A 26,172-nucleotide genomic window follows, 5' to 3' on the forward strand; every position below is an offset into this window, starting at 1 on the left:
TCACCTAACATGTGTGTCACCTCAACACCGAATACATAACACTTATATTCAAGGGATTATACCCTCAGCACCAAGTTTAGAAGTGTTAGTTACCTCAAACAAGCCAAATCCAATACCGAGCAAGCCAAACGATGCTCCAGAAATGCCATCCCTCGCGTACCGACCTCTGAACAGCTCAAAACTAGCAAAAAGCAACTCAAATACATCAAATAATGCCTAAAAATAATTCTAAATGATAAATGTCGAATCTTTAATCAAAACCCCTAAGTCAACCAAAAAGTTAAATCCTGGCCCGCACCTTAGAACCCAAGAAAACTCACAAAATCCGACAACCCATTCAATGACGAGTCCAACAATACTAGTTTCACTCAAATCCGACTCTGAATCGATGCTCAAAACTCGAAAATTCACTTTATGAAATTTTAGACAAAACCTCCCAATTTCTCTTTAAAATTCATAATCCAATTACCAGAAACGAAGATAGATTCACGAAATATAATCAAAATCGAGTATAGAACACTTACCCCAATCCTTGTGATAAAATTTTCCTCCAAAATCGCTCAAATGCGAGCTCCCCAACTCAAAATACGAATAAAATAGCCAAGCCCTCGATATATAGCTTCTGCCTAGGCATCGTCGCATCAGCGACTTACTTAGCCACTTCTGCAGCGTCGCTTTTGCAACAAAAACTCGCTTCTGCGAAAAACCACTGAAACTCTCCCATCACACATGCGGAAAATTCCCCGCTTCTGCGTATATTTAGGTGCGACAACAGCTCCCACTTCTGCGCGACACTTCGCTTCTACATTCAAACTCACTACATCTGCAATTCCATAGATGCGCCCAAAATGCCGTTTTTGCGCAAATAGTCCCCCATAGACTACTTTGCCTATTCGACCAAATTGCTACATCTATGGGCTCGCATCTGCGACCAACCCTCCGCAGATGCGGACACACCAGAACCAGAACCTCCAGCCAAGCCAACTTGATCCAAAATGATCTGAACCTCATTCGAAACACACCCGAACCCCTCGGGACCCCGTCCAAATATCCCATCAAGTCCCATAACATAACACAAACCTATTCGAGGCCTTAAATCAGGCATAACAATATCAAAACGATGAATCACAACTCAAATCAAACTTTATGAACTTTCAACTTCCAAAACGCGCGCTGAAACATATCAAATCAACTCCGAGTGAAATCAAATTTTCCACACAAGTCCCAAATGAAATAACTAAGCTATTCTAATTCCTAAAACCATAATCCAAACCCGATTTCATGAAAGTCAACTCCCAGTCAAACTTTCCAAACCTTTAAATATCCAATATCGCCAAATATTGTTGAAACCTTCTAGAAATATCCAAATGCAAATCTGAAAATACGCCCGTCCAAATCGCCATCCAGACCTAACAGAACCATGAAAACTCCTAACTGAGGTCAAATACTAAAAAGTCAATCTTGGTCAACTAGTCCAACTTAAAGCTTCAATCATGAAATTTATTCTTCCAATCACTTCCGAATCACCTGAACGCCAAAACCGACGATTCACACAAGTTATAATACATCATACAATGTTGTTGAAGACTTCAAATAGCTGAACGGAATGCAAATACTCAAAATGACAAGTCGGGTCGTTACAATTATGTCACTACCTAAAATCCATTTAGTTGTGATAATATCTAACCTTTCTCGTTAGATATGAGAAACAACAGTCACCACAACTCTAATGTAAATAATAAGAAATCAATAAGTGAAATAACTGAATTTCCATACAATAACCTAAGGATTGGTAGTACGAGTCATAAGTAGCTAAGACTTAGATTTGCTAAGCTAATATGAAAATAAATACAACATCTGTTTGAAATATACATAAACAAATTAGAAATCTTAAACTACCAAAGACAAGTGGTAGCTATATCCAGAAAAACGGGTACATCTTCAATGCTAGCTTCCGCCATCCACAGCAACTAAGCTTTAAGATCTGAACGCAAGGTTTAGAAGTATATATACGAGTACAACCGAATACATTTACTTAGCAAGTATCTTAACTAACCTCGAGGAGGTAATAAAAGCAAGAATTATAAATGATACTTGCTAATCACCTGTACAACTCATAATTTCAACAAGTACATAACAGTAATACAATCAAATGATGAATCACAAATAAAACCACCTTAGTGTTGTCCCCTTTTTCCCCCTTCCAACGGAGAGGAGTTTCCTAGTTTCGACATTCATGGGGTGTAATGGCTCATTTCCTTTTGGGAATTGGGTATTTGAAGAGTCGCCACCTAATGATTTAAGGCGCATTAGGACACCCATAGAGTTATTTAGCAACTATGTTTGATAACCAGAGATTGGGTAAGGACTTGAAATTATCCTAAGGGGAAGGTGTTAGGCACCCCTCAGGATCTACTAGTGTGGTTCCCGACCAGACAGTTTTTTTATGAATTTGTGCAATTAGCAAGTAATCAAATAAAAGGCTCAAGTAATAGGGGAATTAAGTTAAACACACAAGTGTTTGAAAACACTTATTGAAAGGCAAGGTTTGAAAGAGTTATAAGCTAAACATGCTTGTAAAAATAAAGGGGGTCCTAGGTTTGTTTGTAATATGGATCACCTCAATGCAATACCTGGTATGATACTCCTCAGAAGAGGGGATACACGTGATATTAGCGCACCGGTCATCATATCCATATCTACCCTTCCCACCCCGTTAAGGTATTAAAGCACGGATTGTCTCAACCTCTATTGCATGCTATTACACGTCCCATTCCTATCAGTCCCGGAGGAATTTAGGACTACTATTCCTATAAGAGGGAGGATTTTAGGCTGACTCTTAGGTTTAAAGGTAAAAAACCTAAGGCGACATACAAAATACGTAGGACTGCATTTTGAGGGGAACATATAAACAATTAGATAGCTCATATATACCTCCACAAATAATTCATATAAAGAGAATGACTTAAATACAGTTAAGGTCTGAATTTTAAAATCCTAAAACAGAGTTTGAGTTAGAACCAGATTCATTATATAACTCAGAAAAGAAGTCTGAATCAGGTCTGCCTGCTGGTTGTAGCGGTTTGTAATTTAACAAAGGTGGTTCCAGTTTTATTTAAACAGTTACCTAAGGCTTGCCTAGGCATAATAGTGATGTCCTATGAGCATAATATCTATACTGATTAAGAATACAGTAGAGCGGTGATTAATTTTAAATAGGTGATCTGGATCCTATAGGCATGCTTTCTAATGATATTGATTAATACGAAAAGAGTATGTTATTTAATCTGATTCAGACAGGCACGAGTCAAACTGATTTTTAACTAAACTAGTTTTAGACCTTATATGCATGATTTCTATTACAACTTATTTTAAATCTTATAGGCATGTTATCTAATTATTAAAAGCTGACTTTGGACTTATAGGCATGATCTCTAAGGGAAATGAATCTGGATACATGTTGTAATGAAAAATTGGACTTCAATTACTTTACATCCTATAGGCATGATATCTAAGCGGATTTTTAACCCTATAGGCATGATCTCTACTGTTAAAGCCATTTAGACCCTATAGATATGGTTTCTAATTGTGAAATGTAAAGCATGCAGAATTTATTTTAAACCAAAGAAGATCCTATAGGCATGTTTTCTAACAGACCATATTTGGAATCAACATAGACCTTATAGGCATGTTATCTACCCAATTTACCCCCAAGATACAACTACCCAACCTTTTACACTAATCACCCCATAATTGCTTACAAATTATTATAGACCCAATGATTGAATTACAAAAGAAGTGAAGAAATAAGAAATTACAACCAAAGGAAGCTTGATCTTGACTTTCTCTCCGAGTTATGTAATGAACCACGCTAATGCCAGAATTTCAAAGCCTTTTCTCATACCTAGGTGTGTCAGAGTTCCCTAAGGACCTCAAGGGATCCCGGGCAGTGCTCACACCCAGATTTACATAACCAATAGAATGAGTGCAGTGTGGAAGGGCTAGCTCTTATGTGTCCAAGTTGAGAGGGAGCTCAAGGGTCCCAAGGCAAGGCTCACACAAGAGGGGCAGAACCTAGATTCTAAGAATATAGTGGAAGTGCAGAACATAGTTTGAAAAGAGATTTATTTTTAAAAACTGGATTGACAGTTCATTTTGAAAGCAATTAGTGATAGAGGTGATTTAAATCAGTAGTAGTAAAACTCAAAACTACACAGAATCAGCAGTCATTCAAAAGGGTCAAGGGATTTTGGGGATACATTTGCCTGTAAGCACATGAACCCAACATGGGTCTAGTTTGGTCATGCACAGCAATAGTTGATGCTGGCATAGCCACAAACCAATCAAAGGAACACAAACACATAGAGGGGATATGGGGGTTTGGGGTTCATAAGACAGAGTATGTTATAAAACACACATAGGGGAAGCATTAATCTAAGGGGAAAAGAAACATATTACAGCATGCTAATAATGTAACTTGACTACAGAAACATGAGCATAAGTATGCAAGAGCGAAAGAAACTGAAGCAACTAAAGAAGCATGTTGTTGTTGGGGCTTAAAAATTAACTAGGACATACCAGTAGAGAAGCAAAGTGCAGAAAGGTAAAGCAAGCAAGATTCCACAGTCTAGCCTTGGCTTTCCGCCGGCTAGACAAAGCAATAACACAAGCAGTAGTAAAGAAGGAGATAGTTTTTGAGTGTAAGTGTGTGTTCTGAACTCAAATTGTTCATTTTTTTGAAAGAAGAGGGGGGTAGGGTATTTATAGTTTTGAAAACGAGTGAAGAATAAGGTAATAAGTAAAGTCTTGATACAGACATGGAAATAATCACAATCAGAATCAATTAACACAAGTGATTCCCTTTAATTAAGGAATCACTGCTTAACGGATACTAACAGGGTTAATTAAGGAAAGAAATCAGTTTGCAACAGATTGATTATTGCCATATAAGGGGGCAGTAAATGTATGAAGTAAATGATTGAGTCTAAGTACAAAAATATGCTTAATTTTGGGAAAGAATTCAGCAAAGTCAAACATCACAGTAAAGGAAAGGAATCAATTAGTTTTAAACAAATGATTGAAAATTAGGGTTCATAAGAAAACTTTTTGCAATCAGTCGCAATATTGAGGGAATCAGAATCAATCAAGAAAGATTCATGATTCTGCACCTTGACATATAAATAGAACGAACAAAAATATCAGGCATGCGAGGCCATTGGCAAAAGAAATAACTGGATGCATACACACATGCAGCAATAACAAGAGTAAGTTAAGACCCAGTAGTCGACAAGGTCAAATAGTCATGGCTGACACGTAGAGCCAAAGTGAAGAAGAAAAGTCAAAAACAAGTAAAGGTCTCATAGTAACAAGTGAAGAAAACCTTTTAAGAAATTAGGGTTTCAACAATAGTCGAGTTTAAGAGATGATAAGAACTCAGAATCAGATAAGTCACATAAAGAAAAGAGAGTCAGAAACAAAGAACTTAATCGAACAAGTATACATTCAAACAAACAGTTTTAGAACTCGGATAAGACCTAAAAGACCTAGGGTTTTCAACATGCTGATTCTGGTAGAAGGAAAGCATAAACAAGTCGTTTGAGCATAGTAAAATCATAAACAACATTAAAATTAGAGAAAAAATTTAAGAGAAAACCCTAATCGTTGAAAGCGAAGAGTCACTTTGAAAGAAAATCGGAGAACCTTTGAGAAAATGCTTAAGAAGTTCATAATATGCACAAATCTAGGATAGATCTGAAGAAAATTGAAAGATCTTAAAGGTTAGGGTTTCGGAGAACCCAAAAAAAGTGAGAAAGACTTTGAAAGTTACCCATCTAGCCAGAAAGGTCAAAGATCTGACTTGAACAGCCATGGATGACCAGAGAGAGGCCAGAGATGACCGGAGAAAGGCCATGAATGGAACTTGAGCAAGGATTGGACTAGATTTCTTCGAGACCTGTCCATGAAATCACATGAACGAGCCACCAGAAGATTTAGGAGGCTAGTATACATCTCAAACGGCCATGGGAGACCATGGATTAGGTGGGGATTGAGGTGGATTAGGGTGAAATGGGGTGGCGGCGGCTAGGGTTTATGTGAGGCTGCAGAGAGAATTGAGAGTAGAAGGGATTCAAGGGCGGCGAGCTGTGGAAAATGAATTAGGGTAAGGGGTCATTTAGGTTTTATTTTAGGAAGGGTGAACGGTGGCCATTGATCTGAATGATCAACGGCTTGGATTAAACGGGTAGGTAGGGATCCGGGCTTGGGTTGAGTTTAAAATTGGGCTAGGGTCAGATTTAATTGAAATTGGGTCGGGGAAATTGGGTTTGATTTGGGGTCCAATTTAGGCTAAAATTTAAATACAAATGGGCTATTATTTAAATAGCCAATTTTCCCTCTTTTAAATTATAAAAAATAGTAAGTAAACTTCTGAAAATAAATTGAAAGCACTGAAATGATTTATAACACAAAAATAACAATTTAAAAAATATAGGGCCTAATTTTAATAATATAAAACACAATTAAACCTTAAAATGGCTAATATTGTAATTATATACAATTTGCTTTAAAAAAATATCAAATAAAATTGTAAAAATTACCTTAGCCATATCTTGGCATAAATATAAAGATCCAATAAATGAATCATCAGAAATAATAATTTTGGACATAATGATTGGGATTATATGGATAAAAGAGGACAATAAATCAACTTAAACCTTTGAAAATTATGGAAAAATAATAAAATACTTAGACATGCTTATATATGCTATTTGAAAGTATTTTGCATATTGAAAAATATATAGGAAAAAATTGGGTATCAACAGGTGTACAAAATAACTTAACATACTCTGCCCAATCAACAATCCAGCATATAAAGAAGATATTCACAAAGGCATGTATATAACTTGGTGCTAGCAAATAGAGGAGACTTGCAGCAAAATCATGTATACATCCAAAAAAAATTGCAAATAGAGAAGAAATGCAACAACCAAATACCAATTCATTGTGGCACGTAAGCTGATCCAAATAGAAATCACAATATGGCTTTAAGGCCCACATCAGAATTTCAATAATCGAACCAAAACACTGATCGACTTTCCCAAAGCCCATATCAATCAAAAACTCATCGATTACTCACAATCCGTGTGTACACTATCAAGAAGGCACATGAGAGGGTGACCCTAGGGGGATAGATCCATATCCACACACTACACGGCGTAGTCATATGTAATCTGATCGGCATTGTCATAGACTCAAAATCACAATCCGCCTAGCGTGGCCACAGGATCAACATCACAATTTGCCCGGCGTGGTCACAATCTCAATATAAAAAATGCCCGACATTGTCACTGACTCAATATCACAATCCTCCCGGCATAGTCACAGGCTACCAGTCCAATCCATATCGTACATGTGATAGTCACAGGCTACCAGTCCACAGGTCTCATACATGATTAATGAACATCTACTTTTATACTCTTGGACTAGTATAAGTGACATGCTAAGGTGTATGCATGTGAAATGTCTGCTATCATAGCTCAAATCAGGCAAATATATTACGAAAGTAGCAATTATCAGGTTTAATCAGGTGTAACGACCCGACCGGTCATTTCATGAGTTACCACTCTGTTTCCCCCATTTCTGCTTCTTATTGTCTTGTTCAGCGGTATTACGTGTTATCGGATTGGTTGGCTCGTGTTTGGAAAGGTTTTGGTGAGGTTTGAGACACTTAGTCTCTTTTGAGTAAGCTTAAGTTGGAAAAAATCAACCTGATATTGACTTGTAAGAAAAGGGCTCGAATGTGAATTTCGATTATTTGGATAGCTTCGGGAGATGATTTGGGACTTAGGAGTGTGATCGGAACGTGTTTTGGAAGTTCATAGTAGGTTTAGGCTTGAATTGGCGAAAATGGTATTTTGGCGTTTTCCGGTTGATAGGTGAGATTTTGATATATTGGTCAGAATGTAATTTCGGGAGTTGCAGTTGGTCTGCCGTGTCATTTGGGATGTGTGTGCAAAATTTCAGGTCGTTCGGATGTGGTTTGATAGACTTTTGATCCAAAGTGAAATTCGGAAGATTTTGGAACCTTAGGCTTGAATTCGATGTGATTTGGTTGATTCGATATTGTTTGAGGTGTTTTGAAGATTGGTATAAGTTTGGATAGTAGTATATGTCTTGTTTGTGCTTTTGGTTGAGGTACCGGGGGCCTCGGGATGATTTCGAAAGGTTGACGGAAAGTTAGGAGTTGTGAGTGTGCAGCTGAAGTTTTAGGACTGCCGTCATAACCACATCTGCGGTTGGGAGGTCGCAGGTGCGATCCCCGCAGATGCAGAAGCAAGTCGCAGAAGCGGCCAAGGAGGGTATCAGCTGAACCGCAGAAGCGACTAAGGAAGCGCACCTGTGCTATGATGTGATCGCAGATGCAAGACTTGGACTTTAAGTGAAAACCACAGATGCGGTGGTTTGGACCGCAGAAGCAGTAGCATAGAAGCGGAATTTGGACCACAGGTGAGAAAAGCCTAGGCCAAAAAGTATAAAAGGTTTCCTTCGTGATTTTTGAGCTATTCTTTACCATTTTCATTCGGGTTTGAGCTTGAGGGAGCTATTTTGAAGAGGGATTCAAGGGATAACACTTGGAGGTAAGATTTTTGAACCTAATAATCGATCCTATGGAATTATTTCACTTTGGCTTGAGATTAATGGAAATTAAGGGTTAAAAATTGGGGATTAGGGCTTGATATTGGAGACCTTGACTTGGGGATTTGAGGGGCCATTTGTGGTCGGATTTTGGTACTTTTGATATGAATGAACTCGTGGGGAGATAAGGAGTTGATTGATATAAATTTTATCGAATTCTGAGAATTGGGCCCGGGGGTCGGGTTTGGTTAATTTCGGGATTTGCATTGTATTTTGATTTCTTTCGAGTGGGCTTTGTTCCCTTAGCATACTTTGATAGTTATGTACTGATTTTGGTTAGATTTGGAGCATCCGGAGGCCTATTCGAGAGGCAAAGGCATCGCGGGCTAGAGTTTTGACCGGATAGAGGTGAGTAATGATTGTAAATGTTGTCCTGAAGGTATGAAACCCCAGATTTCACATCACTGTGCTATTTTGAGGTGACGCACACACTAGATGACAAGCGTGAGGTCGTGCACCATTGGGGATTGTGACTTAGTCCATCCCGTATAACTGTTTAACCATGTATTTGATTGAAAACTATTTGTTATCATCATGTTTTGGGCTGAATACCATATTTGGGCCTCGTGCCAACTATTTTGGACCCTTAGGGGATTTTTACTACTATTCCTCACTGTTTGACTTTATACTCGTACTCAGTCATGTTATATTCTAATGTTTCCATAACTCAGCCATTTTACTCTGTTTTTGACATCTTAAATGATATTTTGTGTTGAGCATCATATTTTACTATGCTCGAGTGGCTTTTAGAGACTTCTGATTGAGTAGGGCCAATGGCCTGTGCTATGAGGTTATTATAGGATCGGGCTATGTGCCGCAGTGGTATTGTGCTGATTTATGTTTATAAGGCCAAGGGCCTGAGTTGTACGCCACGAGATGGCTTGATATGAGGTCGAGAGCCTATTAATTATGCCACGAGATGGCTTGATATTGTGCTTGGCCGTAAGGGGCCCCTCCCGGAGTCTGTCCACCCCCACTGAGCGCGGGTACCCAGTGTGAGATGTGATATAGCCCGAGGGGATGATGTTGTTCCATGTTATTGCCCGAGGGGCTGATACGAGTGATTGTGAGATAGCCCGAGGGGCTGATTCTGTTGGTATTTTGCCCGAGGGGCTAGTTTTATGTGTTTACCTTTCTCACTACTTTTCATTCACTCGTTTAACTGTTAAAAGATGTTTTAAAGAAGTTTATACTGAACTAAGGTGTTTTTATAAGATTTCACTATTTTATTACATTGTATTGGTTTTACACTGTCTCTTTGTAGCATTTTGTTGTGCACTTCATGTTTTCTTATCGCTTAACCTTCATTTATTTTTATTACTCACTGAGTTGGCATACACACATTACTCCCCGCATCATGTGTGCAGATTTAGGAGCTTCGGGCCCTGCTAGCGAGGATTGATTGCTCGCAGCAGACTGTGCAGAGTTCACTAGGTAGCTGCTCGATGTTCGCAGCCCAGTGCTTCTCCTTCCTATCTTCATTTTCATTTGTACTGGATTTTGTAGTAGACTATGTAGACTCTTCCTACTTTCAGATAGTTGTTTAGATGCTCATGACTGGTGACACCCCGATGTCGGGCTGTGTTTGTTTTCCCAAATTGTACTATTTTACTATTCTTTTGGGATTTAATCATGTTAATGACTTAAATTGAATTATTATAACTGTTTAACTGGATTGGGAGTTTGTGTCGGCTGGACTTGTTTTACGATAGGCGCTATCACGACCGGGTCTGGGTTTAGGGTCGTGACATCAGGAGATTAACCTCTATGTAATCTCAAACATGGCTCAAATAGCTCACAACATGGGTACAAATATAAGAACCATCACAACATGAAGCTTAGCAACCATTAAAGGCATATCATAGCCTAAGCATAACTCCGAGCATGAATAATACCTCAATGCACGCACATGGGTTTAACCCCACACATATGTGCCACCCATAGCACGTAGCTATCACAAATAACTCGTGTAACTTGTGCCCCAACAAAGTTTAGGTAAGATACTTATCTAAAGCAAGCTAAATTGATACTCTAAAAGCACCATCCCGCACAAATCAACCTTAGAACGGCTCGAAACTAGCTAAATATAACTCATAAATATTAAATAATACCATAGGAAATAAACCTAAACGATAAAGGTCGAATCTTGAATCAAATACTCAAAGTCAACCAAAAAGCCAGCATTGGCCCGCACCTCGGAACCCAATAAAACTCACAAATTCTAACAACCCATTTGAATACAAGTCCAACCATACTAATTTCATCTAATTCCGACTCCGAATTGATGTTCAAAACACAATTATTTACTTTAAAAAGGTTTTGACAAAACCCCCTAATTTCTCTTTTAGATTCATCAATCAAATACCAAAATCTAAGATTGAATCATGAATAATAATTAATACCGAGTCAAGAACACTTACCTCAATCCAAATGGTGAAAATCCTCTTCAAAATCGCCCAAATCCAAGCTCCAGATCTCAAATTATGATAAAATAAACTCAAAGTGCGAAATAATATCTTATACTTCTTCTTCAGGTGTACCCTTCGCAATCGCGAGACCCAGTTGCGATCGCGAATCACTAAGTGAACACTGCCAGAAAATATACTATGCATTTGCGGGCCCAGGCTCGCAATCGCGCAAAACTCAGCCAACCCTCTATGATCGCGATATATACCACGCGATCGCGAAAGCAACATCACCAGCTCCCAGCTCCTCTTCGCGAATGTGGCTGACTTTACTCGAATGTGAAGAACAATCTCCTCCAGTCCAATTGCCTTATCTGTGTACGTGATGGCTCCCACGTGAACGCAATTAACAACCAACCCAACTGACAAAATACTCAATGCAATTGCGACTATCCTCCCGCGATCGCGAAGCTCAACTGTAGCATCAGAAAACCAGTAACTCATGCAACCTCTGAAATGGTCTGAAATTAATCCGAAACACACCGAGCCCTTCGGGATCTTGTCCGAATATTCCAACAAGTCCCAAAATATAATAAGGACTTACTTGAGGCCTCAAATCATACATAACAACATCAAAACCACGAATCGCACCTCAAATCAAGCTTAATGAACTATTTCAAATTTTCAAATTCCAAACTTATGTCGACCACGTCTAAACAACTCGAAATCACCTCAAATTTTGCATACAAATTTAGAATGACATAATGAACCTATTCCAACTCCTATAATAACAATCCAAATCGGATAACATCGAAGTCAACTCCAGGTCAAACCTATAAACTTTCCAAACCTTTAAATTGCCAACTTTTGTCAATTAGTGTCAAAATCTTCTAGAAATATCCAAATACAAATCCAGGTAGATGCCCTAGTCCAAAATCACCATCTGGATCTAACGGAACCATAAAAACTCTGATCCGAGGTCAAACACATAAAAATCAAACTTGTTCAACTCTTCCAACTTAAAGTTTTTAAATTTAAGAATCATTCTTCTAAATCAATCATGAATCAGTCGAAAACCAAAACCGACCATACATACCAGTCATAACACATCATATGAAAATACTCAAGAACTCAAACCATCGAACGGAATGCAAATGTTCAAATTGACCGGTCGGGATGTTACATATTAAAAAGGAGATGTATGTACTTAACTAAATACATTTTTTAATATTTAATGCAATTTTTAAATATTATACAAACAATTGATGAAGAGAAAAAATGTTGTTCGAGTAAGAAAATATTTATATTTTCTATATTATTATAAAAGCACGAACCCCTAACGCAAGAAACAATTCTTTACTTTTTGTTCAAGAACTCAAACACATTATTTAATAATAGCTACGTAATTGTTAAAAAAATTATACTTATTATATAGGGTATACGCATAAAGCGCGTACTCTAAGATTAATTATATTAAAAGCACGAATGCCCTTAACGAAATATTGTTTATCTTTTTGACCCTTTGAAAATATTATTCATACTGAATAACATAGTCATTTGATTTATTTTCTAATATTTAGAAATTAACCATTTAATTGATTTATTAATATTTAGAAACAATTTAGTTATCTCCTAAAATTTAAGCAATCGAAATCAACTAAATTGTGTATACCAAAATACGACATATTCGTCAAAAAAAAGTATACTTTGACGTCAAAATTCTACATATTACGCAAAATATGATAATTTTTTATCCAATGAATATGGAATTATCTCGTGAAAAAATAATTAGAAGGTATACACATTGTAGAATAACGTACACAATAAATAAGATATTTTTACTGAGGAAACAAGTAGCAATTTGATGATAGGCTATAATATGTGTATTTTAGTTGCTTATTACACTCTAATTTACTGCACTTTAATTGAGTTTGAGCTTTAATCGCTAGTGTTTTGCACTAAATATGTGTTTTATGTCTTGTAGGAGTGATTCCGATCTATGTAGGCGTTATGGAAGGAATTCAAGTGATTTGGAGCTTTGAAGTCTAAGTAAAAGCCCAAGAAATTAAGTCGGGATCGTGTTCGGGGATGATAGTTAATGTCACGACCCTCACCCCGAACTCGGTCGTGATGGCGCCTCTCATGAAGACAAGGCCAGCCAGTTCAACCCAACTCAATTTTTAAAGAAGTTAATCAACATAAAAATAGTCTAAACATGATTTAAACAATACTAAATAACGAAAATATCGATAACAATGCGAAGCGTCCAACCCGACACAGCCCTAATCGAGGCGTCACAAGTCACGAGCATCTCTAAACCATAATACTAGTCTGCTAAAGTCATAAACTACTACAAGTGTTTGAAAGGAAACAAAAATGATAGAGAAGTAGAGACACAGGGCTGCGGACGTCAACAACTACCTCGTAGTCTCCGAACAACCGCATGGAACTGGAGGAATCAACACTCAGGAGCGATACCAGCTACGTCTGAATCTGCACACAGGGTGTAGGGAGTAAAGTGAATACTCCAACTCAGTGAGTAACAAATGTAAATAACGACTGAAAGTAAGAAAACACGTAAAATACAAGACATTCTATACTAAAGCAGTAAAAAAATCACTTAAAATAGTAAAATAGTGAAGAGTCAAGTAAAATCCCTTTTCAACAAGTAAAACAAGTAATTGAAAGGTAAAAAAACAAATAGAAGTTCGCTCCTCGGGCACAGTATCAACGAATCCGCCCCTCGGGCAACATCTCAGAACAGTACCAGCCCCTGGGGCTCAATCTCAGAACAATATCAGCCCCTCGGGCTCAATCTCACATCACAATGGGTGCCCGCACTCATTGGGGGTGTACAGACTTTGGGAGGGGCCCCTTACGGCCCAAGCACAATATCAAGCCATTGTGTGGCATCAAATCTAGGCCCTCGGCCTCATATCAGTATCAATGTATCCTCACAACTAGGCTCTCGGCCTTACTCAGTCCAAAAATCATCACAAGCCCCTCGGGCAATAGTAAAACAGTATTTCTCAGCCCAAAACATCATTTAAAAATATCATTTAAGTCTCAAAACTGAGTAAAGATGGTTGAGTAGTAAAACAGTGGAAAATAACATGACTGAGTTCAAGTAATAAGTCAAAACAGTGAGAAAATAGTAATAAAAATCCCCGAAGGGTTCAAATAATTGGCACAAAGCCCAAATATAGCAATCAGCCCAAACCATGAGGATAACAACTAAGTTTCAGTCAAATACGCGGTAAAATCATCAATCGGGACGGACCAAGTCACAATCCCCAATAGTGCACGACCCCACGCTCGTCATCGAGCGCGTGTCTCACCTTAATATAGCACTACGATATGAAAATACAGGGTTTCAAACCCTCAGAGCATCATTTACAATCATTACTCACTTCGAACCGGCTAAATCTATAGCTCGCGATGCCTTTACCCCTCAAATCGGCCTCCACGCGCGTCGAATCTATCCAAAATCAGAACGTGGACGTCAAAATATACTAAGGGAACAAAGCCCAAGCGAAAACAATCAAAATATGACACAATCCCGAAATTACCAAAACCCGAGCCCCGGGCCCACGTCTTGAAATTGGGTAAAATTTACATTTTCAGAATCCTCATACCCTCATGTGCAGACCGCGCTAGTGAGTTCCGAGGCCTGCAACCTTTCTGGACCTGCTACAACTATGATTTTCGGCCTAAAACATCCCGGAACCCCCGGAACTTCAAACAAATTGTACTAACACATCCCATGACATCGTTCCAACTTGTTCAAAACTTCTGAATGCTCACAACAACATCAAATCACCAATTTAACATAGGATTCAAGTCTAAGAACTCCAAGAACTCTTAAATTATGCTTTCGATCAAAAAGTCTATCAAATCTCGTTCGGATGACCTGAAATTTTGCACACACATCCCAAATGACACAACGAAGCTACTGCAACTCTCGGAATTCCATTCTGACCCCTATATCAAAATCTCGCCTATCAACCGGAAATCGCCAAAATATCAACTTCGCCAATTTAAGCCTAAATCTTCTCTACAACTCCAAAACCCATTGCGATCATGCTCATAAGTCACAAATCACCTAACAGAGCTAACCAAACCATAAAAATTCCAATCCGAGATCAAATACAAACAAGTCAAATCTTGGTCAACCTTTCAAATTTTAAGCTTTCAACTGAGATTGTTCTTCCAAATTCATTCTGATTAACCTGAAACCCAACACCAACGATTTACACAAGTCATAATACACCACACGGGGCAAGTCATACCCGAGAACTGGCGAGCGAAGTGCAAAAGCTCAAAACGACCAGTCGGGTCGTTACAGTTAAGAACGAAACGAAGAATCGAGCGGGCATACGGCGCATTGTCTAGTAAAATACACATAACGTTTCGCTCAGAACTCCGTTTGGGCTCCACAATATATCGTTGGAAAGCTATTTGAAAGGAATACAACTTTCATGTTTTGCATTTTCGCAAATTCTCACTACCGTATGGGGCGGCGCAAGAGTGTAAAAACTGGCCTAACAAGAAAAATGCAAGGCTACTGATAATCTCCATTAGCGCGCCGCAGGGTACGGCGTGCCTGTACAAATTTTACAGAGTTCAGAGTCCTATTTCGCGCAGGAAAGGGTGTTTCGTCTAGGCCTGACCCTACTTGGTATATATACATGGAAAAACGTTATTTTGTTAACGTTTGACAGAGCTTAGACCTGGAGAAACGGACTTAGGAGGAAAAATACACACAAGAAACATCCGGGAGCAAGAACATCTCAGATTTCTTTATCTTTTCTAGTATTTTCAATTATTCAAAACTTATGCAATTGTTTGATTACATCATGAGTGACTAAATGTTACATCCCGTACCTTAGCATCAGGATGTGCCGTAGTAAATCTACATGAGTTCGAAGGGATTATGTCTCTTGGGAGGCAGTTTTGAGGTAGGGCTTAGTGCGATAGTATGAAAGTATCGGTTGGCGGTTTACCTTTGTTGTGTGAGACTGTGAGGTTGGGGATTTTGTTCAGCAATTAACTTAACAATTTATTCCAAATAAATAATGCTGCCTCCAGTACAGTGCAATTCAGTTGCTCTCTTGGTATTGCTTTAAGATATATCTATATTATTTTAACAATTAACAACAAATAATTTTTGTATAAGTCCAGTAATGTTTTCTGCTCTTTACGAGTTAGATATATTCCATGTAATGCGCAAGTTTTGATAAATCTTACTGGTGTTTAAAGCTTTTGCAAACACCACTAGTTTCTACGTTTTTTTTAATATCAAGATATCTCTTTTCCCATGTGTAGTTAGTGCATAAAAGCATTATTTAAGTTGTATTAGTTATTTGAATTCTTGTTGCACATATTTACTAATACTACCTTATGTAAATATAAAATTGTATATATACTTGTATGTATAATAACAGACACATCTGTATTTTTGTGCTTATGTATATACTAGTAAAGGATGGCCCATGCTAAGCATGGGCACAAACACTATATTGCATAGTAAGATTTTTTCTAAATCTTTATATAAATAGTCTATTGAATTTACAATTTACTTGTCTTAGTTGGTATAAATAGATTTTATACACACACACACACACACACACACATATATATATATATATATATATATATATATATATATATATATAGGTTATTTTTAGTTTAATCGGTCGGGTAGGTCGGATTAAACTTTGAAATTTAAATCGCAAAAAATTAGAGAGTAATCATGAAATATTAAAAATTCCAATGTTATACAAAATCATATAATCAATATTGAATAGTTGAAAAGGTGAACGACTCATTCTTATACATTTTTATTTTTATGGTATTTTAAACTTTCAGTTTAATTTGGTTCTTTCTGTTATAATTTTATTCTTTTTTGCTTAGGTATATTTACAAGATGTAATGCATGGTTATAATAGTAGAATTAAACCATCCAATGTACCTTAGAATTATGTATTCTCTTTTATTTAATTTACAAATGCACAATAAAAATTCCTTTATATATATATATATATATATATATATATATATATAGGTTATTTTTAGTTTAATCGGTCGGGTAGGTCGGATTAAACTTTGAAATTTAAATCGCAAAAAATTAGAGAGTAATCATGAAATATTAAAAATTCCAATGTTATACAAAATCATATAATCAATATTGAATAGTTGAAAAGGTGAACGACTCATTCTTATACATTTTTATTTTTATGGTATTTTAAACTTTCAGTTTAATTTGGTTCTTTCTGTTATAATTTTATTCTTTTTTGCTTAGGTATATTTACAAGATGTAATGCATGGTTATAATAGTAGAATTAAACCATCCAATGTACCTTAGAATTATGTATTCTCTTTTATTTAATTTACAAATGCACAATAAAAATTCCTTTCTTTTAATGTAGTATTTATAATGTAATTTTTGATAATTTTCTTGAACTCTAACATGGCATCTAGCATATGCATGATAATTTTCTCTTTAACTAAAGATCAAATATTGGATAACCCATTATTAGTAACAACAGATATTTAGCATGGAAGAACAAATATTATATGCTACAATTATTATTGTATTATGAATTAAACTATGTTAATTTAAAATAAAAATAAACAAATTTTCGTTTTTGAAGTATTACAACTGAACGTAACTTTACATTGAATTGTTAAAGTTATGTTAAACAATGAAAAACAGTTTGCAACTCTAAGTTCCTTTAAAAAGTTGTGTCTTTTCCATTTTAAACGTAGAGATAGATTTAGTCGTTAGTTTTTGTGTAGAGAGGTTTTAGCCTTTCCTATGGGTTAACTTGGGTTTATCAGTATTATATAATTTATTATAAAATCTTGTCTCTTGTTTTATTTATTTAAAGTAGAGGTAAAAAGCTTGAATTCTTGTGTAGAGTATCCATGCAATTTTAAAAAGATAAAACTAAGAAGAATATACTGGTCCGTCAAAAAGTAGAATTATGGAGATTGGGGAAAAGAGAGAAAAATATGTCAGGTTCTCTCTGACACCATATCTATTACTTTTCAGAATATAAATTGTGCTCAGACTTTGACAAAATTACTAAAACACATACTCATAAGCAAATATGTAATAAAGGATCAAAACAGGGGCAAAAATGAAACTTCAAAAAGTGGTACAAGGGATGGGCTGATGGTTGATGAGGTAAGCAAGGGTAATTTCGTCAGGGCACCGAAAACTTTACATAGCAGCTACAATACAATTACTTTTCGATCAATGATTTGCTCACTTTTCATGAAGTTACTGAAATACTCTCAGGCATGTTTGACCTCCTATTTGCTTATTCCCTCTTATTAATAGTTAGAATTACATACCATAGCACTGTATCATCGGACACTTTTGGGTGCACGTAATACAATATCTCTATAAAAATAAATATTTTTGTACATTAAATTCATTAATACGTGCTTGTGTGTATGTATTAATTTTATATGGTACCACATGACCATGATAGTAAAGTATATTATTGTAAGATGTATAAAGTGTATTAAAAATAAGTAGAATTTTTAAGTAATTTGAGACAATTTTTTTATTATGCAGATAATTGATTAATTACCAGGTAACGGAACACTACTTAATTACCTAACAAGTAATGGATAGAGATTAAAATTTTCCCATCTCACCCCACGTGGCAGCCACATAGAAACACATTAAGTGACTCATCATCAGCAAGGGGAAGGAAAATATTGAAATGGTCCAACTTGAAATTGGGGGTGCTGGATACATCCTTGATTCCATTGCTAGAAGACATCCCTTATTTTGTAAAGGAGAACATGTCGATTCCCTCTCATTTGGATGGTGAAGATAAGCTGGACTTTCCAGCTAAATTTGTAATAGCTTCGTTGGCATCTTATTTCCTGATTAAGTTGAAGCATCTACGTCTAATTGGTACAAAGATGGGGATGATCCGAGAGTTATTCTTCTTTGTAACTCAAACATCAGGCGCTCAAAGTTTATCTTTTGCTTGTATTTCTAACTCCTTGAATAAACCAACACCACTTCAGTTGGATGTGTCCTTTCCTTCACTGAAAGACATCAAATGGAGTTTAGCACGATTAATATATTTGTTCAACATACAACTAGAGAAAAATGTTGCCACGTTTTTTTATTGTTCTTTTGGTATCATGCTTCTTATTTGTGATGATTGGTGGTGTTCTATTCTTTAAATTCAGCTGGGACTATGATTCTGAAGACAATGTCCTCTAGCACTTTTCTAATTGGCCTCAATAATCATTTGTGAAACAGGATTACTATCTTTCTTCTTTTCCTTTTTCTGTTTTCAACATGTCCAGCTAGCTCTTCTTAGTGGTGGAAAGTATTTTAATTCTAAGTTGAGCTGATTTTAAGATTCTGAGGAGGTTTTATTTCGGATATAGAATAAGATTCTGAGGAGGTTCTGTATATTGGATTACAATGCCTTATTCTCAGACAGTCATGGTTCTTCGATGCCGTTTGCCTCATTCCGTTGTTCAATTTTGAGTGTTAGAAGTAAACAACATGTTAAGGCTATCCCTTATTTCTTTTGGCATGATCCAAGTAACAATATGTAAACGTAATGTTATTTCATAAGTGGTTCTACCCTTAGTAGTTAAGGATATCTACATTATTCATTCCTATAAAATGATATTCAAGCATGTCTAAGTATGTTCCTAAGTCTCTATTGAGCTATATGATTAAAATGTTGAATGAAGTTGTGTATGGTATATGATAGAGAAGTTAATATTTATAATATAGTGATACATGTACATGCATTTTCATGTATTTACCACCGTGCTACAGCCGGTCGGGCAGTTACCACCGATTGGGCAGTTACGTATCATTATTTACCGCCGGTTGGGCAGACATGCATATTAATTTACCACCGAGCTACGGCCGGTTGGGCAGTTACACATTTACCACCGAGCTACGGCCGGTTGGGCAGTTACATATTCACCACCGAGCTACGGCCGATCGGGCAGTCATGCATTTACGATCACGCTACGGCCGGTCGGGCAGTCATGCATCATACGATATGAATAATAGCCTCAAAGCGAAGAATTATATATGCAAGTATGAATATACGGTGGCGCTTCAGAGATGCAGGTTGATTCTTATATGTCATTAATTAATGTTGACTTATTTGTATATTTTAGTTCTGCCTTACATACTCAGTACATTATTCGTACTGATGTCCTTTTGTTGGGGACGTTGCATTCATGCCTGTAGGTATAGATAATCAGTTTGGCAAGCCCTCATCGTAGACGAGATTGGCATTCAGTGAAGGATCGGTAAGACTCCACCTTATTCGGAGTGTAGCCGAGTCTATGAGTCATCGTGTTAGAGTTTTACTACATACTTATGGGTCAGCCGGTACCCTGCCCCATTTGATGTCAAATAATCTTAGATGCTTTGTAGACAGAGGTTCATGTTGTACAGTATGTTAGAGGCCTTGACGGCCCATATGTATTAATGTTTTATGAACGATGGTTTATTAATATAACATTTGCCCACTTACAATTGTACATTACGAGTTGGGGCGATTTGGCCCATGATAGTTACACAAGGAATGCATGAGTTACAGAGTGGCTCGCTCGGGCCAGTGCGGCACCGGGTGCCAGCCTCCCAAGGTTTAGGGCATGACACTAAACACCTAGTGTTCGGGGGTTGTGATTTAGCCATGAATATTGTTGTTTGATATTAGCTTGAACTTGATTATAATTCACCAATATATGGTTGTTTCTTCTATTTTGTGATTAATTGCTTAATTGTCTGGCCAGCAGTTAGGTTCTATTTACTATCTATGCTATGCTTGGGAAAGCCGTGTTTAGATTAGAGAAGAATTGAAGGAAGCATGATCTTAACCCTTAGGGGGAGCAGATTTGTGGTTAGGATCGTAATCTTAATGCGTTCTTAATAGATTGATTTCATAGGAATATAGGCGTTAATCTATTGAGAATAGGTGAGTAGTACTTCAGGAGAAGGCTATGAGAGCATTTATCGATTAATTAGCAACCATGAGTAAATTATATGAAAGGGAGAGATAATTAGAACACAATACGAATGGTGAATCGATCACAACCTTGGAATACTTGTCTCTACTGAATACACAACAATCAACTCGTTACTTGATAATTCAGTTGTTATTTAGAATAGTAGTATAATATAATCATATTATTGGACTTTGATTTTAGCTGGATTGAATAACAATTTTAGTGATTTAGTGAGTAGTTTATACAAGTCTCTGTGGGTTCGACACTCAATTTATTATTGTATTACTTGTCGACCACGTATACTTGTGTGTGTGTTTGGGAGCAATAGGTTTTTGGTGTCGTTGCCGGGGACTTGAATATTAACTATTTTTTAGTTTTTGCTTTAATTATTTATTTCATCGAGTCTAACGTTACTTGATTGTTGCTCAGATTTTAGGAACTTTGATTGAATGCGCAGGGTCAGAAGCCAGGACCGACTTCAAGGCTTTGATCCTTAACCTGAGAGAACATTTCACAGGAGGTCTGAGGGAAGCAAGAGACACGAATAATATTCAGGCATTTGTTCAATTTCCTGTGGACATGGCAGAGGAGCAACACATGGTTGTTCAAGAAATGGCGATGCCCAGTATTGCTAATGTCACCTCCAGTATTGTGAAGCCCAGAATCACTAGGCACTTTGAGCTGAAACAGAGCATAATTCAGCTACTTCATGCAAACGGGTAGTTTATGGGTCTTCCACACGAGGATCCACAACAGCATATTCTGAACTTCTTGGAGATTAGTGATACTTATATCACTAACAGGGTCACTTAGCTAAGAGATGGTTAAAGGCAGAACCAGCTAATTCCATTACATTATGGAATGATTTGGCAAGAAAAATTCTGGCAAGGTTCTTCCCTTCAGGCAAAACTATAAAGATCGGAAGTGAGATAGTTGCCTTCAAACAGAAAGCAGGAGAATCTTTATACTCAGCTTGGGAAAGGTTCAAGGGGCTAATCAGAGACTGTCCTCATCACAATCAGACAAGAGAAGTATTAGCTCACACTTTCATAGAAGGTCTACATCCTGAAACAAAGATTGTGGTAGATGCTGCAGTTGGAGGTCAAGTGTTGGAGAAAAGCTTTGACGAGATATATGCATTATTGAACAAATTCTCCAAAAAGCAATCCGGATTGTCAAGGAGAGATGGGCTGACACATAGTGCAAAAGTCTGCAGGAGTTCTTGAGTTAGATGTCGTCTCAGCATTATCAGCGCAGATTTTTACACTGACCAATCAAGTCAATCAATGACCTTGATTATTAACAAGCAACAAGCACAATCGGTACAACAAGTTCAAGTGTTTTGTAAAATATGTGGAGAGGGTCACACAAGCGACATATGCCCCGCTAACCTAGAGTTTGTCTGCTTTGTGGGTAATTCAAATAGGGGCCAAACAAACCAATATGGAAACACTTACAATCCCAACTGGAGGAACCACCCAAACTTCTCTTGGGGTGGAAACCAAGGTACTTAGAATCAATACAGGCCTCAAGCACCTCAACAGCAATATAGACCACCTCAGGTTGAACAACAAGCGAGTCCTAAAAGTCACCTTGAAGACATGTTGAAAAAAGTGATGGCTGAATAGTAAGCCCTCTCTCAAAAAGTGATGGTTGAACAGCAAGGCCAAGCTGCAATAATGAGAAATTTGGAGTGCCAAATGGGACAGCTTGCCAGTGCTCAATACACTAGACCAGTTGGAGCTCTTCCAAGTGACACTGAAGCAAATCCTAGGGCAGCCCTTTATGCCGTGTCGTTGAGGAATGGGAGACAATTAGAAGAAGTTCAGTCTAAAAAGAGGAAACAGGTGACTTTTGATGAGAGGCCAACCGCTAAAGAATCAACATAAGAAAAAGCTAAGGAGCCAAAGAAGCCAACTGGAGAGGCGGTGGCTAAGCAACCCCCACCATTGGTTGCAAGGCGACCACCTCCATTCCCTCAAAGATTGCAGAAATTAAGGGATAACGCCGCATATAAAATGTTTCTTGATACTTTGAAGCAGGTGAAAATTAATATTCCATTGGTTGACATCTTACAAGAAGTACCCAAATATGCAAAGTACATCAAGGACATTGTGGCAAATAAAAGAAGGCTGACCGAGTTTGAAACTGTGGAACTCACTGAGGAGTGCAGTTCAAGAATTCAGGGTGAGTTACCTCAGAAATTGAAGGATCCAGGTAGTTTCACTATCCAAATCTCGATTGGTAAATATGTTGTTGGGCGAACTTTATGTGATCTTGGAGCGAGCATCAATTTGATGTTGCTATCTGTGTTCAGACAGTTGGGGTTGGGTGAGCCACGCCCAATAACAGTTATCTTACAGTTAGTTGATCGCTCCCTTGCTCATCCTGAGGGAGTGATTGAAGATGTGTTAGTTCAAGTGGGTTCTTTCATATTCCCAGCTGATTTCATTATCTTTGATTACGAGCCTGATCAGGAAGTGCCATTTATTTTGGGGCATCCATTCTTAGCCACGGGTCGAGCTATTATTGATGTTTGCAAAGGAAAGATGACGATGAGAGTAGGTGATCGAGTGGAGGTGTTCAATGTTTATAAAGCACTCAGGTTCCCAGCCCACTATGAAGAGTTATCCATGATCTCTATGGTTGAGAGTGATGCCACATCGTTAGTGCCCTATATGAGCCCTGTAGATCCTGTTGAACTAGTATTGATTGAGGATGGAGAAAATAGTGAAGATGAAATGATGGGAGAAGTTGAGAAAGTACTGGATATGCCCTGCAGTTATGTCCAGGGGTTTAGAAAATTTGAAGAGTTGGACAGGCCTGTCACTCTGACCCCTCCTAAGTCATCTATTGAAGAAGCTCCGAAGCTAGAACTTATGCCACTTCCAGCGCATCTGCGCTATGCTTATTTGGGAAACTCTGAGACATTGCCCGTGATTATTTCGTCCACTTGACCAACACTCAAGAAGAAAAATTGCTCAAAGTACTCCACTAGCATAAAAAGGCCATTTGGTGGACTATAGCTGATATCAAGGGTATTAGTCCATCATTTTGCATGCATAAAATCTTTTTAGAGGATGGACACCGCCCCAGTATGGTGCAGCAAAAAATATTAAATCCCATTATGAAAGAGGTGGTGAAAAAGGAAGTAATCAAGTTGCTCGATGCAGGTATCATTTTTCCTATTTCTGACAGCAACTGTGTAAGCCCAGTTCAATGTGTGCCTAAAAAGGGAGGAATGACTGTAGTTAAGAATGAGAAGAATGAGCTAGTTCCTACTCGCACTGTTACGGGGTGGAGAGTCTGCATTGATTATAGACGGCTCAACAAAGCAACTCGCAAGGACCACTTCCCATTTCCATTCATTGACCAAATGCTAGACAGATTAGTCAGGCATGAAATTATTGCTTCCTTGATGGTTATTCGGGATACAATAAGATAATCATATGCCTAGAGGATCAGGAGAAGACCATTTTTACTTGTCCTTATGGTACTTTTGCCATCAAGCGAATGACGTTTGGTCTTTGTAATGCACCAGTCACTTTCCAGAGGTGCATGATGGCTATTTTCACTGACATGGTGGAAAAATTCGTGGAAGTGTTTATGGATGATTTTTCAGTTTTTGGTTCTTCTTATGATGATTGCTTGAGGAATTTAAGCAAGGTCTTGGCCCATTGTGAAGAAACAAATCTGGTACTAAATTGGGAAAAGTGTCATTTTATGGTACAAGAAGGCATCGTGTTGGGTCATAGAGTATCTAGGAGCGGCATTGAAGTTGATAAGGCGAAGGTGGAGGCGATTGAAAAATTATCTCCACCTATTTTAGTGAAGGGTGTTCGGAGTTTCTTGGGACACACAGGTTTCTATCGGCGCTTTATTAAAGATTTTTCAAAAATTGCTACTCCTTTGTGCAGGCTGTTTGAAAAAGATGTAACTTTCAACTTTGATGATGCTTGCCTCAAGGCATTTGAAGAACTCAAAAAGAAGTTGGTATATGCTCCCATTATTGTGGCACCTGATTGGTCCGTACCATTTAACCTTATGTGTGATACGAGTGACCTTGTTATTGGGGCAGTGCTAGGCCAGAGGAAGGACAAGGCATTTTATTCCATCTACTATGCGAGTAAGACTCTTGATGATGCACAACTGAATTACACCACCACTAAAAAGGAATCTAAGGCTAGATTGATGCGTTGGGTTTTGTTGCTGCAGGAATTTGATGTAGAAATACGAGATCAAAAGGGGATAGAGAACCAAGTAGCTGACCATCTATCAAGGCTTGAAATCACGATCACGTAGAGGAGGGTGGCCAAATTAAAGAAGTCTTTCCTAATGAGCAACTTTTTGCTATCACCCAAGACCCTCCTCCATGGTACGCAAACTACGTGAATTATCTTGTGAGTGGGGTACTTCCTCCTGAAATTGAATCTGAATCTAGAAAGAGGTTTTTACATGATGTGAACTTTTACTACTGGGATGAGCCCTATTTGTAAAAGCAATGTGCTGATCAGTTGATGAGGATATGCATTCCTGAAAAGGAGGTAGAATTAGTGTTGTATGATTTTCACGCATCACCTTATGGGGCCATCATGGAGGAGATAGAGCAGCTGCAAAGGTACTACAATCCGGTCTCTTTTGGCCAACTTTTGTTAAGAAGTGTTACCAATGTCAGAGAACAGGAATAATCACAAGGAGGCATGAGATTCCTTTGAATAAAATCTTGGAGGTTGAGATCTTTGATGTGTGGGGGATAGATTTTATGGGACCATTCCCATCGTCTAGAGGAAATAAATACATTTTGCTAGCAGTTGACTACGTGTCGAAATGGGTGGAGGCAATTGCCTTGGCAACAAATGATGCCATGGTAGTAGCTGCATTTGTGAAAAAGAATATATTTTTGAGGTTTGGGACTCCACGTGCCTTAATTATTGATGAGGGGACTCATTTTTGCAATCGGTTGTTGAATAATGTTCTAGCTAAATATGGGGTCCGCCATAGAGTTGCTACAACATATCATCCTCAAACAAGTGGTCAAGCTAAGGTGTCGAACAGAGAA

At 37.7% G+C, this 26,172-nt stretch overlaps 1 protein-coding gene and 1 non-coding gene across 2 annotated transcripts; one reads left to right on the forward strand and one right to left on the reverse strand.

Moving 5' to 3' along the window:
• Positions 1 to 22,027: 22,027 nt before the first annotated feature.
• LOC138880590 (small nucleolar RNA R71) lies at positions 22,028 to 22,132 on the reverse strand. The gene has a single exon (XR_011403319.1). It is a non-coding gene; the product is annotated as a small nucleolar RNA R71 (small nucleolar RNA).
• Positions 22,133 to 23,131: 999 nt separating this feature from the next.
• LOC104244037 (uncharacterized) lies at positions 23,132 to 24,070 on the forward strand. The gene has a single exon (XM_009799336.2). It carries the CDS (start codon positions 23,132 to 23,134, stop codon positions 24,068 to 24,070), a length of 939 nt encoding a protein of 312 aa, XP_009797638.2.
• Positions 24,071 to 26,172: the final 2,102 nt, after the last annotated feature.

Source organism: Nicotiana sylvestris, chromosome 10, assembly GCF_000393655.2.
Source record: "Nicotiana sylvestris chromosome 10, ASM39365v2, whole genome shotgun sequence".
Taxonomy (NCBI): domain Eukaryota; kingdom Viridiplantae; phylum Streptophyta; class Magnoliopsida; order Solanales; family Solanaceae; genus Nicotiana; species Nicotiana sylvestris.